The sequence below is a fragment of the Pollicipes pollicipes genome, unplaced genomic scaffold (assembly GCF_011947565.3).
Source record: "Pollicipes pollicipes isolate AB1234 unplaced genomic scaffold, Ppol_2.1 Scaffold_2555;HRSCAF=2994_pilon_pilon_pilon, whole genome shotgun sequence".
NCBI lineage: Eukaryota > Metazoa > Arthropoda > Thecostraca > Pollicipedomorpha > Pollicipedidae > Pollicipes > Pollicipes pollicipes.
This window is the reverse complement of record NW_023596136.1, coordinates 26,298,053-26,318,722: the sequence shown is the minus strand read 5'-3', so window position 1 is coordinate 26,318,722 and position 20,670 is coordinate 26,298,053. Positions and strand designations below refer to the sequence as shown.

Sequence of the window (20,670 nt, the reverse complement as noted above, 5' to 3'; positions counted from 1 at the left end):
TAAATAGCAATTACATTGACGGAACACAGTCTTAGCTGTGTTCACCTTCAAGAACGTCAAGAGCTCAGAAAGGTTTAGCTATATGTTTCATTTAAAAAGGAAGATACGTGAATCCAGAAAACACTACCAACCTACGCAGACATTGTCACTAAAACATGTCAAAAAAAATGTATCATTTAACACCCCATATACAGTTACACGTTAAAGGCAAAAAACAACGCGGCCGGCTAGGCCGAAAGTTCGCAAAGTCAGATAAAAATATTAGGGAATCAAATTAGAGAAGAACATTAGATTAGATTAATAATTTCAGATTCAATAAATAGCAGTAGTAGAGAAGAACATTGCACACCGTTTCCGGTCCATACGAACCTTGCCTGAATCTCAGGAACTTGCATAATCTGGAAATGTTGTTAAAGCCAGATCCCATGATGAAGGTTGTCTGTGCATCCTAGGATAAATGTTCCGAATGCGCAGTTATTCCAAGACCTTGAGGTTTTCATTGTCTTGTGGTGTCTTATGGTCTTATGTTGTTGAAATTTGTATTTTAAAATTGGTGTGTGATGCGCCGTATCTCATTGCGTTGTGTCGGTCTACCATGTGATCTACTACTGACATGTACGCTGTCCGTAAACATGCGTCTCCAATGTGTTCACCAAACCGGCCACGAATGTTAAGCTTTGTTTCCCCGACATAAAACATCCCTAGGCAAAGGTTACAGAATATGAACCGCTATTTTAGTAGACAATGGATGGGCCGGATTGTAATGTAGGATAATAAGCTATAACAATGTAGGCTATGAGCTTAAAAAAGTTCTGCGGCATAGCTACCATCGAGTTGCACCACCCAAATAGTGTTGAGGAACTGAATCAACGAGTTCTGTGTGGTGTGCTCCGGTGTGAACGAAATCTGGGACAGTCCTGCTTGATGTTTGCAAAGAAGTCTAGCAGCGAGCTCAACCCGTGGGTCCAGATGCCAAAGATGTCGTGGATGTGACGTAAGTACAATTTTGGTCTTAGACCGCATTTAGCTAGAAAGGATGACTCAACACAGTGCGTCAAGGCTGTCGCTTGCGGCGGCGCACAGCGGTTCCATCGTCGCTCACTTCGTTTGTGTGCACATCGAGTTCCGGAAACGCACCAGATCAGTTTTTATTATATTACTTTTTATTACACTATTTTACTAGATTAGTTGTATTTTTCCTTACTTTTTTCTCTTAACTGCCTGTTACCTTGGCGCAGACGACTACTCTAATCCCAAAAGAACACATGCTATCCGGTTTTTCCTCGATTAGACCTATTACCGAGCATATGCCTTTCTTTGTGGGAGTGTCTCCGTACCTACTTGTAATAGCCATGGCAAACATGATCTTATCTTGGAGAAAGCTTGGTCGGAAACTTGTCCTTCATCCTTCTTAGACACGACTCTGTGTTGGACAGGTGACCAGGAATCAAAGCCAAAATCTGGAATAAAATCCTGCTAGGTCAACTGGCTCTCAGTCAATGCGCATAGTACGATGACCCATTGAAACAATGACATATTGAGGGTGTATTTACTACTCAACGAAATTGTGTTGTCTGGAGCAGTCTTTTCCTGTTAGAAATGTGCCATCAGTTATAAGCGAGCTTACTTCATCACATCTGATGCTTGCTTCAATTCTTCAAATGTGGAGCATTCCCTTTAAGAACGATGTACGCATCTTTTCGGAATTGTGGGGAATTGTTTGATCCAACCGATATGCTGTCTGCTCATGCGGTTTATTCCCCTTCCCTTTTTATCATTGCCCCGCAGTGGCGCCAACGGTGTCCGCACACTGTTTGGCTGGCCTAAGCGTTCGGACAGTTCCGTTTAATTACTTCGCACCCTTCTTTCTCAAAGAGGGCTCCGCAAGCCAGGTATCCGGCGCAGGAGAAGGAAATATGGAGCCCGCACTCGTATCTCGGAGGTCGCTGACTCACATTAACAACTTTGGTCTTAGAATGGTGTAAATCTTGTCGGTTTCACGCATTTTCGTTCATCTGGGAGTGTGGTAGCGAGCTGCCCTAGCGCAATGACGGATGGTACCGCTATATTAGTCCTGATGGAAAAAGTTTGGGGGGAGGGGGCGTTGAGTGACATGGGGACTTTGACGGGTCATTCCAATTTATTGGCGGAGCATGTTTAGATGCATTCAGGTGAGCCAAGGTTTTCCAAATTATACTCCGCAAATGTGTCGAATATGGCGCCCCCGGAGCGGACGCACCGACCAGGTGTGGGGACGGACGAGAATGAAATAGGGGACCCTGGAGTTTCTAGTCACAACAGCTCCTCGCGAGTTAACGAAAGGTGACGAAACAGCACCAAAGAAACTGGGTGTGCACGGCGCTTGGCCGTCAACGCTGCGCGAAAGAAGTTATGTTATGGAGTGTTGCCCACGCAGCGCTGCGTGGGCAACACTGCAGACTGCGGCTTCCGGTCCCCTCGCCTGTGAGAAGTGCAAAGCTGTGTTGAGAGAGGGCCTAGAAGAGACTGCTTCAGTTCATTGGAGATGCCCCATTTATATGCACCGTATGAACGAGGGAAGGCGCGTTTGGCACAGCAATTATGTCGGAGATGGCTCGCTCAGCACGAACGTAAAAACTAGGTGTGGCAATTAAGAAGAGACTGAGTTCAGAAAGCCTAGAGCTGCGACACCATGGCCCCAACGCGACCCATATTAAAGAAAGTGTCGTACCTTTGGGGCATATTTCTAAAACATTGTCTAGGAAAAACTCGGGACCAGTTACGTTTAATAATAGCGCTGGCTGGTGTCAATAAAACACCATCAAAATACAACAAGGATCACACTGTTTTCTTCCTTGGAAGCCTCAGAGTATAGATCTGGTCCGCTACAACTGCAGTAGTCGCGACTACCGTCGTCATGCTGACGGCAGTTGTTTTAACAGTTCGAACTATAATGTGTCGCAGTGCACCACTATAGAGCATGCGATATGTGTTTCCCCAAGTTAAAGTGCGCTTCGAGAAGAGTCACCGCGCTAAACGCCAACAAACGCCGGAAAAACGAAGGCCATAATTTAGCGGTTCGTAAGCTACATGTTATAAAGGCTCATATTTATGTTTTTTTCCTTAGACGAATGTTGTAAAAATTTGTAGCATTTGCTGTCCAAGCCCTTTACGAATGATTGCGTTGCCAACATTGCCGAGCACACACGTTGGAAAAGGCAGGCAAATGAAAAACATTAGTCTCAAAGTGGTGGACAGACTAATGATACATACGGCCTTTTCTTTTCGAAATCGTTTCACACTTAGCGCCGATACACTGCTGCGACGCTTTCACTTTAACGTGAAACCTGTATTACCTACTCGTACCAGCAGCATGTGCTCCTGTTACGAGAACGTACGTAGCGTACTGCATAACAGCAGTACGCTACGATGCATGCTCAGATGAAGAGGTATGAAAATGGCTACATCGCAGCCAAAAGGTCCTTACTCCCTAGCGTTTGGTGGGATCTTTGAGACGACTTCACCGGTTGCTCCCAACTCCTTCTTTTGAAACACTATGTATTGTGATCGGCACATAAACGCAAGTGAGGAGGGATACGTGATACGCCAGCCAAACGTGATATACAGTGCGACTGTGTGCTGCTTGTCACTTCAGGAGCGTCTGGCCAAGTCTCACGGCTCGCAGTGCGGCTTCTGCACCCCCGGCATCGTCATGTCCATGTACACGCTGCTGCGCAACAAACCGCTGCCCGACATGCAAGACATCGAGACCTACATGCAAGGTACGCCGACACTATCAATCGAGCTTTGCATATGTAAATATACGACTTCGGCGCTTACAAACAGTGGCTCAAATTGCGTGTGTATCGTGTATCATTCGTCCTGAAGCACTCAACGGGTTACACAGGCTGGCTCGAAATGCTTGCAATCGCCATACTGCCAGAAATCCCAGAGCACGAATGAGAGCGTCTCCCCTCCTCCAGAGACAGCTGTGGCGCTCATGAAGCCAGCGCCATTGTAATATATCCCATACTACTGTTAGTCCGTGGCAGGATGTGTTGATGGCGAGCTTTTCAAAGAAACAATGTCAGAAAAATGTCATCCAGGGTGTGCCATGCCTTGTGTCCAAATATAGTTTCCGTCTAAACCCTGTCGACGGCTAGTGATGCGTTTTTGTGCAAAGAAGTTTATTAAAGTGTCCGTTTACCTGAACTTGTTCAATGGGATGTTGGCCGGTCGTAGCACCTGTAATATGTTTTTTAGTTAGCAGAGTAAACGAAAAAGTGTTAAAATATTTCCTGGTGGCAAACCAGGTATGTGACATGTGTGTTTTTTTTTGTCACGGCAGGCAATCTGTGCAGATGCACGGGCTACAGAGCGATTTTGGATGGGTTCAAAACGCTCACGAGCGAATTCAAAGGTTGCGGCGCCAAAAACTGCTGCCAACTGAACGGACAAGAGAACGGCTGCGGAGACGCCAGCAGTGGAATGCCAGAGAACGGAGTGTACTTAGAGGAGGAACGGGTTGGAACGGATCTAGTAGACAGTCACAAGTTTTCACCATACGATCCGACCCAAGAGGCTATCTTTCCACCGGAGCTTATGGTAAACTGACACAATCAGTAGTCGGTAGCGCTCGGTAGTACATGATCAGCTATCCTAGATGTATGCAGTGTTGCAATCGCGCACGTAAACGCCCAGCATCTCTTCTGTGTATGGGATTCACAGCCATAAAATAATGCACAAAGACGTTGAGTGCTTGTGACAGTTGGGTCAGTGACCTATCGTGCCTGAAATATGTCGTTGGAAGGCTGAATAGTGCCGTCATTAAATAAAAAAAACTATGCAGACCACAGGAAGACCACACTACAGTGTAATACTAGAACACCTGAAGTTTGTCCGCGTTTTGGCCTGGCACGCTGAAACTAAACCAATGTTATGTCCCTGACCTGACACGAAATGAGCTTCCATTTTTGTTTTAAGTACCAGTGAAATTAATCTCCTAGAATGCAAGGCAAATTTCAGGGTTCTAGTTGAAGCCGTTTTGCGACTTATCGGAGTCACATTAGCTCATCACAGTCATATGAATCGGCAAGAGACGGCTCAGCTTCCTGCGAATGCAAATTACGTGAAATATCAATAACTTGTTGCTCTTTCCAGCTGCAGCCAGAGTGGGCGACCCAGTCTATGCGATTTGTCGGTCCCAGGGTGACCTGGTACAGACCAGCCTCTCTCCAGGAGCTCCTTGACCTCAAGGCCACCCATCCAGAGGCCAAGCTCGTCAACGGCAACACCGAAGTCGGTGAGGAGATGCATTACGAAGGCTGAACTGTAGTGCCGCATGTTCTTAAATTCCGGTTTACAGCACGGCCACAATCATACAAGCATCTTGACGCATTATCCGCGCGCAATGTTGGCAGGGGTGGAGGTCAAGTTCAAGCACTGCGAGTATCCGGTCATCATCAACCCCAGTCAGGTACAGGAGCTGACCTCTGTGACCTGGGACCAGGCGGGCGTGACCTTCGGCGCCGCTTCAACTCTCTCTGACATCGAGCAAGAGCTGCACACAGCTATCAGCCAGCACCCCGGTGCGTTTCACGCGGGATTTTCTGTGTGGCAAGAACTGGTCCTATTCTTGAAACAACATCTGTTCCTGCTCCGAATTTCGCCAACGCTCACGAGTTTATAAAAAGACTAGTTTCACATATACTTCAACATTTTTCAACCATCATATGAGTGGTTTGTTCCTGGCATTCGTCGGTAGTTGTCCGCAACATAACGTTTTGAACTATCGTTCATCGTGTCACAAAAAGCTGAACCTTATTTACGTGAGTGGCGTTTGTACTGTCTTCTTCAGGACGATGCAGCTCGTTATGTCATAACAGCTAGTTTCGCAAGAATGTTGCAAATTTCAGAGTCGTGGTAACAATGGTTCAGTTATGGTATTCATATATAGGTGTGTTTGGAAGGCTGTCGTGAGACACTTTAAGCTTCCAGATGTAGCAGATTTCCTAAACGCTTCTGCACATCATAATTGTGTATCTGATATGTATACATGCATGCATATGCATATATACATATACATATACCTGTGTATATATATACACATACATATGCACATACATTTACCTGTATATATATATATATATATGTGTGTATATATATATATATATATATATACATATATATGTTTGTATATACAGGATAGGCAGGACGCTAACGCGCTACCTGCATATTCCTAGCAGAAGAACGCTGCAAACAATAAAGCACCCCATTGGATAGCGGTCGGCTCAAAATCAGATTTGGTTGGGTGCCTAATATCTAAGCTGTCTTACGTTCATTTGACAAGTGCGTGATTAAAGTCTTGCGTACTAAGTCTTTCCTAATTCATTTTGGCTTACCTTTGCCGGAGTATATATCAAGGGTACAACAATCCTGCGAAGTTTTGACTTTAGCGTGTGCACTGCGTAACGATTATGTGCAATCGTGCTGTTTTCATGGTGTTATTTTTGCTGCATGCCTTGAAGACCGAAGATCAAAAACGCAAAAGCGACAAATTTTCAGTTAATAAAAATTTGTTTGGACTGGAAAGCCATTTTATGCCGTCCAAGACAAAAAAGTAGAAAGAGAATAATGTGCTGCGAACCTGTTTCCGTTTCTGTTTCTGTTTCGAACCTGTTTCTATGAAATCTGTTTATGTTGTAGAACGATAATCATCTAAGAATATCTTGTTGCGTTCTACAAACATGTAGAACGCAACAAAATATGCATAAAAGGACATTTATATTATCGGTAAGCCCTTTCAAGGTAAAGAGAAGATGTTGCTGTCGTGTCATTAATATACTCCCAAGAGCAAGGTGATAACGCAGTGATTGCGAACCTCAGCACACATATACTATTAATGGTTTCTTTAAATATGTCAGAGTTTCGAATAAATGTGCATCATGAAAGATGAAAGAATGCAATATGTCATGACTTAGGCTGCTTTTCGATGGAAGGGTATTTGGCAGAGCGTGTCTATGATCTTATGTATGTAACTTAACGTTTCGGAGTGGTAAAAATACATGTAAAAAACTTGAACACGCGCCCGGGTGGCCGGCTAGATACCCTTCGCTCGCGTGGGGGTCAATTTGGTCTCCCCCCTGAGATCTCGGGAACTAAGAAAGCTACAGACCCCAAATTTACAGGGTGTCTTGATCTGTACGTGAACTCACTTATGTCAATGTTTGAGCTTCCTTGGTCATGACCTTCGGGTTCAATAAGGTCAAACAAGGTCATAGTCGAGGTTGGTTTCCGAAGTGTCCCCAGAACCTAGGCAACTGTTTCTAAGCAAAGTTCACAATCCTATTTGAGGTCAGTGACCTTGTTTGACCTTTTGAAGGTCATGGTGACCAAAATCATACAAGACTAATCCGAGATTTGCATTTTAATAATTGACAAAGATTACGCCAGGCGATATGTTCCTATAACAAAATGTCGACCCGGGTCATCTTAGATCAATGACCTGTTCTGATCTCTAAGAAGTCGATGGAAGATGTATAATGCGGTTCCTGTTCTCAATACATTCGAATCGAGCACCAGAAACTATCCCATACAGCAAGCCCCAGAGTAATAAACCAGGTTGGTTTTGACATTGGCCTGACCTTCATACCTTACCTTAGGTCAACGTTATTTGCTCATTCAATATTTTTGGTGCCTGAGAAAGCATCTCAGAGATGTGTGGCTTCGTGTAATACTCTGTTGTTGCATCAGATTGAACGATTCCCTGGAAATTGCCTTCGATAAAACCATCGCCTGACTTTGACCTGCCGTGGGTCAGCGACCTTACAAGGTACATTTAATTTGTTTTATGTTAAGCGATCCGCTATCTAATTGTCTACAGCTATGCAAAATTTGGCGCGGCTACACTGCGCCGTTCGGAAACTATTCTGGAAAAACCTTCGGGGGGTGGGGTTCAATTTGACCCCCACCCGAGCACGTGTTAAGGCTCACTGAAATTATCTGATTGTTATCTGGTCTGATATCTGAATGATCTGGTGAGCGCAGCGTAAAATCCTGCTGTACAAATTTGGGTGATAAGTGGGAGCATATACGCAGTTTATTTTTGCGGTTAAAAATTTGAGCTGCATATTTAGTGGGCAGGGATGCTGGAGTTGTGCAACCACGCGTTCATTATCCCTGGATGATATGTGTTCTCCGTCCTGCAGATTGGAAGACTCGAGTGTTCTCTGCGATCACGGAGATGCTACGCTGGTTCGCTGGAACTCAGATTCGCAACGTATCCGTGAGTAAACTGTTACTCCTGTGACACAGCTGTTCTCACAAATGCAGCGAAGCCGGTACAGAGCCAGCTGTGTAGCCACAAAAATTGGGACAGTGCGCCTAACACGAACGTGAACTCTGTCCAGCATCACGACCAGCTATGCATTGTGCTGATCGTTTTCGTGTAGCGTCAAGATCAGACAACTTATAAAAGGCGTGCTGTTTATCACCGTTTTCGAACAACACCCATCTGTTTTCTAAACATTACAGCTCACCAATTTTGCAATTTAAAAGTAACTTTTACAAAATGCAAAACGAAGACAGCACGCACGCACCTGACGTGACGCACCTGATAACTAAACCTGTATGCCACAAAAAAACATATTTTGTTCAAAACCAGACACTCCATACAACCGCATAAATCATACTAACAAAGTAGAGCAGCCGCCCCCAAAAAGGGTCAAAATTATTCCATGAAAGCCTGAAATGAAGCTATTGCGCCCTCGTCTTGAATCGTGGAGTATTTTGATAGTCCGTTGTTTTGTGAATGCCTGGGAGTGAAACTCGGTCAAGTTAGTTTCACACATCACGTATTTGTCAAAGAGCGACGAAGACAAATGTGTTTCGAGACATGACATGCTTCAACTGAAGAGCGTCGCGCTGGCTGCACACTATGATATCCGGGAGTGTAGTTAAGTATGTAACATCTACCCGGACGGAAACAAAAACATGTGGAATTAAATACATTGGTCCATACATCAGTCATCTCGTATCAAACTTTTTGAATGGAGTGCTATGTGACCTGAAATCTCTAGAAACACAGTCAGCACCCATCACTCGCTGACAATGGAGGTTCAGGGTCTATCCGAGTTTGTCGGCATTTGCTACTTCTTGGATAAGCCGCATTGCCCTTACAGTGCACTACGGTGTTCTTCATTTATGTCATACTAAAGCGCCAGAACAGGCCAGTGCATGACGTAACTAATATTCACCATTCATGTTTTGCTTTGCGATGCAGGCGATCGGTGGCAACATCATGACCGGCAGCCCGATATCGGACCTGGTGCCCTTGCTGATGTCAGCCGACAGTCAGCTGACCCTGGTGACGTCATCAGGAAAGAGAAGGACGGTCCCTATTCGTGGCTTCTACACGAGCTACCGGAGGAACGTGGCCCAGCCGGACGAGGTTCTGCTGTCTGTGACCGTGCCTTTCACAGCAGAGGTGAGCCAATGACAGATCCTGATGTAACACTACGCGTATGACGTCGACATCACACATCACAGTGCGACACTTCTCGCCCTTCCGGGCATGAGTGAGTGTAGCGTTCGACGCACGTAAGTTTGGCTTCTCGGCAGTTTTATGTTAACGGCGAACATATGTGAAACATGACGTCCACACGTACCTATGGAAACTAAGGGAAATTGTACAGTGCAAGTTGAGCACTAGAGAAGCAGCTGCAGTCTGCTTTGCGAGATAAAGTGGCATATTGCCACACAATGCTTAAAGTCTTTGGTTTGTGACCACCGGCCATCATACTGCACGGCTGTGTTAGGGTGCAGGACTTAAAGAAATATTGCCTAAACACTGAATGCGGTGCTTGACGTCTAGAGACTGTCATAACAAAGTCTATGTGATCAAAAACATAGTTCGCGTGACATCGACATGTGGTTTGTGCTTGTGAAATAGTGCTAGAAGTAGCCTTTCGCCAACGCCAATGTTGCCCGGGTGCATCATGCTGGCGCATTGTCTTCCTCCCGCCAATTAGCGCTGCACGCGATCCATTGCGGTCTTCAGTGGATGGTCGGCATCAGTTTTTATGACTATGTGACTTTTGAGGTGAATACTTACGTTAGGGAGCTCGTATATACCGCATTCAAGCTTATAAAACTGCAATGTTCTAGGCTCTTAGGTTTGTGTATACGTGGAGCACTTTTTTCCTCCTTTTTTTGTTTGTTCAAAGTATCAAACAAATGTGAAATAACCCCATGCTTTGCAGTCCAATGTTTGCGTTATCACGTTGCATGTCGTTAAGTGCAAGAGCATTATTTGCCGTTATTTGAATTACATGTTTGAGAAGTTGGTACTAGCTGTTCGTCGACAAGGGCGTTTAAAGAAACTCGTTGCACGTCATGACAAATTGTGCAATTCATCATCCTGTTTTTTTTCAGAATGAGTTCTTCATGGGCTACAAGCAGGCACATCGCAGAGATGACGACATTGCCATCGTCAACGCGGGCATATTTGTGCGCATGCGCGGAGAGACGGTCGAAACGTTCCGCGCAACCTACGGAGGAATGGCGCCGACTGCCGCGTCGGCCACGAAGACCGAACAGGCCTTGATTGGCAGGTGTGTTGGTAAATGCAGGGCAAGTACCAAGAAATCTGGCCACGCGCATGCACATGATCATAGCGTACGTAGCTACTTGAAGCAGTTATATACGAATGGGGTGATTTTTATCCCGGGATTCTTCCTTTTTGCTGTTCATTACAAAATTATGGACGTGGACGTGAGCGAACATTTCACCGTGTTGGGCGTTCAGCAACGGGCAAACAGGCGGGAAATAGCAGCATATGGCTTAGAATGTGCGTGCGACCTTACCACCAGTGGCGTCTCTAACCGACGCTAACATTCTCTCTGTCACATTTTGATATAACGGACGCTATCTGCAATAGGCTGTTCAAAGGGCCGTTTTGTTAGTTTCATCTGACATGCGTAAATACTCCAGGCAATGGACCGCGCACCTCCCTATGAACACTGTTGCTGAATGCGTTATGTTTTCGACAACTATCGCCTGTGCAGCATATTTCTGGTATAAATATGATGCAATGTATATTTTATATTTTTTTTCTTTAATATCCCCTCGAGTCACGTTTGACATTATGTTAAAGAAAAAGAGCATAAACATGTTGATTTGATATTTATATCCTTGCTCACCTTTGTATTTTTTTCAAGTACCGTGGACTGGCGGTGCTTTATTGCTTGCAGCGTTTTTCTGCTAGTAATATGCACGTAGCGCGTTAGCGTCCTGCCTACCATATATATATATATATATATATATATATATATATATATATATATATATATATATATATATATATATATATATATATATGTTAGATACATAACTATGATGCGCCGAAGCGTTTGGGAGGTCTGCTACGTCTGGAATGTTTCACGGTGACATTTGTGTCCCATGCATGACTTACTTTTCGATCAGAAAGCCGTCTTGGATCTCGATTTGAGCGCACTCCGGCATGTAATTCACGTCACTCACTTGCTCAGGACGCCAACTGTTTTCACGGGAATTAGACACGCGATAGACGCGTCCACATAGTGGCACGCATGTTATGATCGTCATCCTCCCACACATAAACCAGTTGATTATGGTGCGAAGATAATCAGACAAATATTGTCGTACTTGCTGTAACACGCTTAGTTCTGCGCAGTGGTGTACGCTGTGCCCAAACAAGATGATGCCAGTGCGATTTACTTTTTACTAGACATCATTTGGAATTGTCACTGTTTTTTCTACAAATGTTAGACAGCAGTGAAACTTCTTAGAGTCGTGTGACACAGTACTGGCCTTTCCACGAATGAGGGGTGGGATATACTTTCTACAAGATGCCATTTGCAATTGCCACTATTTTCTCGACATAGATAAGACAGTAGCGGAGCTTCTTATGACCATGTGACGCAGCACTGACCTTTCAGCGAGTGAGCTCACCTGCTAGTTAAACAAAGTACGCTTAACTGAATAGAAAAGAACACTTTAGGATTATACAACAATAACCAAGACGCGCTTCGTTCACTGCGCTTCAGCAAACCGTACACTCTTTGAATAGGCGTTGCCATGTGACGACAGAACCTAGGACGAATCACAATAGTGGACAGTAGTGGAACTTCTTAGGGTTATGTGACGCGGCACTGACCTTTCGGCGAGTGAGCTGACATACTAGTTATACGAAGCACGCTCAAGCGAGTAGAAAAGAACGCCATAGGATTATACAACAACAACCAAAACGCGCTTCGTTCACTGCGCCTCAGCAAATCGTTCACTCCCTGAATAGGCGTTGCGCACGTGACGGCAGGACCTGGGACGAATCGCTGCTGAACAGCGCCATTGACCTCTTGCTGGAGGATCTTCCGCTGGACGCCAGCGCTCCGGGAGGCATGGTCGAGTACCGGCGGACGCTCACCATCAGCTTCTTCTTCAAGTTCTTCCTGCAGACGACTGCCTGGCTGACGGGGAAGCTGGACAAGGAGAACGCCTCCGTGCTGGAGACGTTCCACAGGCCGGCACCGGCCTCCTCTCAGCTCTTCCAAGTGGTTGGTTATTTATACGTTGCAGGTGGGAATGCTGTCGGATGCAAAACTGTCTTTGTTTTTTTTTTACTATACGGAAATTAAACGGCGCACAGGTTTGGCACTTCAACGAAATAGGCTGGACTCAGTGTAAATTGCACCAAACCTTCATGGGGGCATTCTGCATTACAATAGTACCATAATTATCCGTTATATAAATGGGGTACGCTAATATTGGCTATGGTATTTTTGGTTGTTAAAGGCCTATTCAAATTAGATGGATCAGACAGCTTTTAGCAAGGTTTTATTTGGTCTCACTCGTCATCATACGTTGAAACACCATGTATGACATCAGCCCTCGGCTGGGTGACGACACATTGTTATGGCATTTAGCAAGCCCATTGCCTGAAGGTCTTCGTATGTTGTGTGGGATGTGAGGGGACTACTAAATCAGAGTTGAAACACAATTGAAATCATATGATTTAACCTGCTGTGACCCGCGTGCTGAGGGCGCCTCTTCATGACCTCTGCGTTCATGGAAATATATATACATATATATATATATATATATATATATATATATATATATATATATATATATATATACACAATCTAAGGAATAAGCTATGCGCTTATCGAAATAGCCGAGACCAAGGACGAGCCATCAAATTATTACAATACATAAGGGTGCGGAGTAATCCTAGAAAACCTTCGTGGTCGCTCCCGCAGGTCCCCAAGAACCAGCCGGTGCATGACCTGGTGGGTCGGCCAGTCACGCACGTCTCAGCGCTCAAACAGGTCACGGGCGAGGCCCAGTACTGCGATGACATTCCCTCCCTGGAGGACGAGCTGCACGCGGGACTGGTGCTCTCGTGTCGCGCCCATGCTCGCATCATCAGCGTGGACGCGGACAAGGCACTGCGAGAGCCCGGGGCCACTCACTTCATCAGCGCCAAGGACCTGGAGCCAGAGAAGAACAGGTGAACTATCTCTCTGATATTACTGATAGTAATGCTATTGAATGGAGCTTTGAGAGCATACCTGAGCTGCAGCATGGTGTTGCAGCTCTGTGTGCCGATGTGCACCCGTATTCAACGGCGTCACCTGTATTATAGCCGTATTGGTAAAGCTATGACCCAAGTTCATGCTTTAACCACACAAGTCTAGCGGCAGTTGCATAAACTCACTTTACTTGATAACCTTACCAGCATGGCAAATCTAAACCTAGGAATGATATCGTAATTTAATTGCACGCTTTACGCTTTGGTTAGGGGTTTGTGCTTACAACTTAAGGTTGAATCAAATAATGTCGCCTGCGACGCAGTTTGTGTGACCATTGCCTCTGTAATTCTTTGACTACACACTCTGGGGCGAAAATCACGATGGGCATGGGCTGAACTGGTTAAGAACATCTTAAAGTTTCTGGAAGCAAATTCAAAAACATGCCAATTTGATTGAAAAGATTGCATTATCTTCTATTGGATGCTCTAACTCAAAGTGAGATCTCAATACATTATTTATCATTAGATACTGTATTTGAAAGTCATATTTCACAGTGAGTAACAAAGGTACGAATCCATTGAGATGAAAAACCTCAAGCTCCCATTCCAGGACAGGACCAGCGTTCCTAGACGAAGAAGTTTTCCGTGCCGAGAAGGTGACCTCCATGGGTCAGATAATCGGCATCGTTCTGGCGTGTGATCGCGCCACTGCCCAGCGTGCTGCCAGAAAGGTCAAGGTCACATACGAGGAGTTACATCCTATCATCACTATTGAGGTAAGGTAGAGGTGTAAATGGGTGCCGGGGGTACAGTTTTTTTGGTTTGCTAGGTTGGATCATGACGACATAGACAGCCGGCAAATGTTGTAATCCAGTCTGCCATAGTCTGCCAATCGCTCTGCCATTACGTCATCAGGAGCTGAAAGCGGACCTAACAAAATCCGTAAGCATAATGGTCATTTAATGTTCATATTTGCAAACGTTTAAATGTGCGATAACGTTCATACAAATTATATATACATATATATATATATATATATATATATATATATATATAAATGAATTGTTACATGTTCAATAAAGTATGATCTTGTTTGTTGCCAGTTAGCCGCAATTTTATCAAATTGTGCATCTTTACAAACATGTCTTTAAATATATGTGAAGCATATCAAGTCAAAGTACTGTGATCAAAGTGTGTGCTTAGAAAACAAAGGCTGAACGTTTTTAAGTCAAAAAAGCTTGGCAACATAATCCTTTGTGAAAGTGTCTGAACGCTATGAGCGCGATGTGGTCAAGGCCTCAAAGGGATTTCAGATTTTAAGATACCGAAGCAAACATTAGATATGATTAAATAAACCCACTTGTGACTGCTGGTTTGCTTTTAAGTGTTAAAGAAAGTATTCCACAATTGTATGGGACATTTAATTAAGTGAGACGTTTTGAATATCATTTACTGCAGTTAACACCCCTATCCTTCTTAGGGCCTAAAACTCCCTAGTTTCTGATCCATGCGCCCGCGAAGATGTGCAGACTATGTTGTGCAGACTATTTCAACTAATCAGGCATGCATGATGCGATAGCAACGTCCTTCAAATTTGCCACTCCATGGCCAATGTGATGTTGACAAGAACGATATTATCGTCGAGCCATTCAGAGCTGGTGTCCATCAGTACCATTTCATTTTCAAAGATAGTGGATATCAGTTGGCTCTCATTCAGGGCAAGCTTGAAAGCTTCAATCATGAATCACGTTATGTGTTACATAAGATAAGAAGATAGACATAGTTGCTAGTCATTATGGGAAGCAGATTTCTACTCAAATACCCTGAGAATTGTCTAGTAACCCACATATAAACTTCTTGAACTCACGGATACTTATGCAAGACCACCACGAGAAAGGGCGAAAACACGAGCACATAACGGTATTTAACTCTGCGAACACTTCGATTACCGTCAATGTGTGATGCTATGCTATTTTTGGCGAGTAAAATGCTAAATATCAGTGCTAGGGTTCCAATTTTGCTCGGCTAGTTTGACAACACCTCATCGTGATACAAACGCTTTTTGGCGCAATGAAAAAATGACGCATGGAGAAGCATATTTCCCAAATATATAAATGTGTTGTTTGGGGGTAATGTTTTCATTTTTAAGGATGTCAATAGGTATGGGCAGGCTTATTTCATATCTGGTGCAGGCTTTAATATCTTCAAAGGTGGAGCATTCCCTTCATGGACGGATCGAAACAACCAACATATTTCAACAAACAAACAACAAATTTCACTAATTAGTTATATGTGCTAAATGCAATACCGTTTCATTGCGTCACGAAACGCATGTACGACATCACAGTGTCTATTCGACTGGCCGTTCGAAATTACCACCGTAGTGAACAGGCTGACTCACTTGAAGTACTTCAACTTGTCGAGAGGTGTCGTGCCAGTTTTTGCGCGCTTGCCGAACCCAAATGTAGTTATGTACGCGTGTTTTCATTATTTCTTGTGGTCCTCTTGTATCTTTTCCGAAATTCGACGCTGTTGATTTGCATTCCCATGCTGGGCCATGGCACTATTCGTAGCATTCGTCATGATAGGAGGGGGAGGGGGGACTAGCCCTAAGCTTTTGAAGGATGCAGCGCCCAAATGCTCAATAGCCTATGGGGTTTCTTTTGCGCGTGTTTTATCAGTACAAACGTGTTCCTAGCTTTTGTCATTTCGGAAAAGCGGCGGTTTTTAAGAAACACTCCACTGCAATCTACGACTGGCGTGGGCGCCAACCGACGATACCACGGAGCTCGCGCGGCGAGCCGACATTCTTATGTCAATGATATCTCATCTTATCTTACATCCTATGTCAAAGAGGATGTTCCACATTTGAAGATATTGAGATAAGCATCAGGTATGATGGGAAAAAGCGTACTTGTAACTATTGATAGGCCTTCAAGCTTTAAAAAACACTCAAATTAGTTACTCAATTAGTTACAAATTACAAATTAGTTACACTCAATTAGTCAAATTTCCAAGTTTGTAAAAATGCGCCCCACTACGTCATTGTTTGATGGCGTCATAGAATTGTTTTGTAACGACAGCAATACCTGGCAGCATCTGGCAACCTGACCTAAAGAATGCCTCAAAACGCACGAAAGCTGACGCCAACAAGCCATTCCCGTCGCGGCCGCTGTGTTGGGCGGGGATTAATGAATGGCTTGTTTGTGGATTTTTTGTCTTGGTACCTGTCGTGAGAGAAGCTTTGGTGGGCTGTTTGACATAGGCAACGTAGCGATCGCCAGCGTTTAGGGCAGGTTATTAATATCAAAACGCGATATGCTGTGAAGGCTGATGAATCCCGCACCGAAACCTGCCAAGGACTGTTGAAAATGTGAATGCTGTATTGTCGACTTAGAGTAGTCAACCAATGTGATACATTGTCTAGTGGCACGGGTGAACAGTGTCATTGCGACACTATGTCAGTGCTAAACTGCGGCATGGCATAATGAACAATGATATGGCTTTTGTGTTGTAATCCCCGCTGCATTCATAATCAATTCAATCATGAAAAGATGGGTGAAGCATGCATTCTTGTATTAACTGTGCATCTGACATATGACTGACCAAAAACACATGATCAAATGTAAAAATCACGTTCAGCAAAGCGCACAGCCAATAAGTGACATCACTTGCTCAGCCGGTTTTGAAAATCCAAAAACATGGGTGACAAAGACGCAAACACGCCTTCCGCTTTCATAGCCATGCAGCATGTTGCAGTCAGCGGGCTGCTTCACTCAAAAGTGTTGTTCGTGCGAGAAATAACGCATGTATAACAAGAAAATATTATATGTGAAATGGCACTGCAAACCTGCTGACCTTGTACAACTATGGAGACATGACAAGTGTATGTAGTTATGGTTAGATCGGTAAAATGCAGGGAAGTGGTGAGGCTGCTGATGCACACAAGTATCATGGTAAAAATATCATTAAGTGTTATCCAAGGAACCAACAGCAATACTTCTCCACCTTTCGCAGCACCCAGCATCTCACAAGTTGCAGTGACTATGCCATTGATTACTCACAAGTGATGCCCGCCTACATACAAAATTCAGAATTCCTAAGGAAATGCCAATTCTGCAAAGCTGTATCTTTTGAGCGTATACCAAGCATGTGCATTAATGAGCTGCGCAGACCAGCCCCTACTGCCAAAATGAATTGCAAATATAATGGCATGCAATGGATTGATTACATGCTGTAATGCTTCAGTAGGCTCAAAATGTGGGTGGATCATAATGAAGTAACAAATTGCCTATGTACTCTTCTGCAACATAGGTGCTGATGTATACTTCAGTTCACGAGCATCACCACCTTGTCCTGTTTACACAGAAACATGAAAATAGAGGCAGGTATCAATGCACCACATTTTATTGGGAGTAGTAGACTTAAAAAATGTCAAAACAATGCTACCTCTCAGAAGTGCAAACCTCGCACGCACACTCCCCATCCCATCAAGATCAATACAAGTCACTGGCACGCACCACCAGTGATCACACCTATTTCAAGCCCCTGATTCACACTCGTTTGTAAAATAAGTGTGATTCCACATTTGCACAGCTCACAGGACTATCAGATTTCAGGTTTTCTCACAATTTACGCACAGGTTTCTGGTCATAACGCCGCATTTCACCGTCAGCTCCTTCCCCAACAAAGTCCCAAGGGGGTTCATGGTAATGCAGGTCATGAGGTTGTCCTTGAAAGCCACAATTGTTTTGCTCAGGATTTAAATTTCTCGTGCGAGATATATAAATGTTCAGCCATACATACATACATATATATATATATATATATATATATATATACCCTAATGTTTGTCTAATTTAATTATGCCTAGGTAACCCATAAACCCGTGCAAGATTCTTTGTTCCGGTGCACACGGTGTCAGCCGAGCTGTCCGTAAGAAATACGTGAGTAGAAAAAACCAGCATGAGAAAAAGAGAGTTCCCGTCGCGTCGTATTTTCTGCAGACAGTGGCGTTCTTTCTTTATAACTTTGGCCCGTGGCCTCGATATAAGGAAAAAACGCCCCGTTGACGAGGAGTGCCACACAACCCAGAAGTGCTCACGCTTACGTCCGCGACACGCATTCAGCAGCGAAATGTTGTCAACAGCCAATCACCTTCCGCGGACTGCATCATGTGTGCCGCATCATCGCTTTTGTGAACGTATCAGCGACCATGCTGTTTTTGACCATAAGCAGAAACAGCCTGTAATATTACCGCGATCGTATGACGTTTCTATGACATCATCATTGCGGAGGTGGCTTTGGAATAGTCCCTCAATAAACCTTGTGCCTCTTTTGCGAGCGTATGGCTCAGGAACCAGATGGTTTGGGATCGTAAAGAGGGCATAATCGTGAGCTGCATCAAAAAGTCCTGAAGATGGCCTTTTCAGTTCAAAATCCCATATAAAAATGGAATATTCCGTTTAACAATGTACGCCTAAAACGCACACATATGCAGGACTGCACTCAGAATTGAACAAAAAACATGCCTTTCATTAAAGTCAAGTGTTGCCCGAAGGTGTTGCCGTGAGGCCTCAAAGTTATGATGTTTTAGAACTGAAAAATGTGATTTTCTGGAAAATTCGACCCGTGACGCTCCATAATGGGGTCAACTGTTACTACTAACTGCGAGAGCTCGTTGATGCCAATCCCCTAATGTTTTCTACTGAGCTCTATCTTCATTCGTTGGGAAACGCAAGGGGAATGTCGCCAGAACCCCCCTCCCCCTGCACCCCATCAGTCCTCGTGCCAAAAAACGGCGAATTAGGGCGATGTTTAGGTTCGTTGTTTCCGTCATAAATTGTACCGCTGCCAATTTTTTTGTACGATATAGCCCAAAAATGTTATTCTTATTCGAGCCTTGTTCTAAACGTTTAAAATTGGTTGAGAGCCAGCTGATGACCGTTGATGCATGACATTGTGCTGACGTACGGCAGAGCCAAAAGCTCCACTAGCGTCTGGGAAACCAGAGGTACGGGGTTCGATTCCCCGCGGTGCCCGCCCTTCCTGCCGGGGCGAGAGGCAGGCGAAGCCATATAGACTGAGCAGCTGGGTGCGTCGTAAAGCCCAATGGCAACAAAACGCTAAATGACAGGTGCTTTTTGTCTTGGCCTTGAGCACAGGATGACCGATGAGGTGACAGCATTCGTGTCACATTTCTTCGATGCTATGTTTGCCTGGTTGACCTTAGAATAGTCCGCACGAAACATTGGCATAAATTACTGGGTGTTCAACTCACAAACCTGAGATTTTTAAATCATAGAAAGGGAAGGGCTGTGCACTGGACGGAATAATCCTCAAAATGACTGTATCAATTAAACTCCCCCTACAAATTTGGAACACTCCAACAAGTCACGCAGTTCGCCGTTGTTGTACGTGGGAGTCCTTGTGCGTTGAACAGGAACGATATCGCCAACTTCTGGTAAATGACGGATACAGCAACCGAGATGGCTGAACAGAATCTAAAAAGGAGAGACATGATAGCATGATATGATAAATGATAGCATGATATGGTAGCGTATTTGCCCTAGAACCTCACAGTAGTCATAACGTTTGTAACCTGAAAAGCTATCTGAATGCCTCCTGAAGAAGACATGCCACTTCATCAGGGTTATGGGACGTGTGTGATTTTGTGTGGTTCCGGTACTTTGTCATATAAGGACAACAATACCACTCTGACGTAAGCTGACAATAAACGCTTTCCCAATCGATTACAATAATAACACTTTTGGTGAAAGCCCTCATGTTTTTTTATCGCTGAACAGAGCAGAACACACTCAGTAAAAGTCCTGTACCTGGTTTTCCCCACTCAGGACGCCCTTCGCGAGGAGTCGTTCTTCGCGCCGCAGCAGCAGTACGAGCATGGGGACGTGGATGCGGCCATCACTGCCTCCCCGCACGTCGTCGAGGGCTCCGTGCGGATGGGAGGCCAAGAGCACTTCTACCTCGAGCCCGTCGGCTGCATCGCTGTCCCCAAGGAAGACAACGAGATGGAGGTGTTCGCGTCAACTCAGTGCCCCGCAGGAACTCAGGTACTGCTGGAGAGGAGCAGCACGATCCTAGGAGGTGGGACCTGTTTGTGG

At 44.6% G+C, this 20,670-nt stretch overlaps 1 protein-coding gene across 1 annotated transcript in view; it reads left to right on the top strand.

The window, feature by feature from the left end:
* ry (xanthine dehydrogenase rosy) overlaps positions 1 to 20,670 on the top strand; it is a 50,140-nt gene that overhangs the window by 14,355 nt on the left and 15,115 nt on the right. Inside the window, exons 5-15 of the mRNA XM_037220949.1 lie at positions 3,635 to 3,761; positions 4,328 to 4,584; positions 5,140 to 5,281; positions 5,400 to 5,567; positions 8,187 to 8,263; positions 9,260 to 9,463; positions 10,411 to 10,589; positions 12,332 to 12,569; positions 13,275 to 13,525; positions 14,157 to 14,322; positions 20,401 to 20,619. Of these exons, the coding sequence (XP_037076844.1) occupies positions 3,635 to 3,761; positions 4,328 to 4,584; positions 5,140 to 5,281; positions 5,400 to 5,567; positions 8,187 to 8,263; positions 9,260 to 9,463; positions 10,411 to 10,589; positions 12,332 to 12,569; positions 13,275 to 13,525; positions 14,157 to 14,322; positions 20,401 to 20,619 (2,028 nt within the window). The remainder of the gene's footprint in view (positions 1 to 3,634; positions 3,762 to 4,327; positions 4,585 to 5,139; positions 5,282 to 5,399; positions 5,568 to 8,186; positions 8,264 to 9,259; positions 9,464 to 10,410; positions 10,590 to 12,331; positions 12,570 to 13,274; positions 13,526 to 14,156; positions 14,323 to 20,400; positions 20,620 to 20,670) is intronic.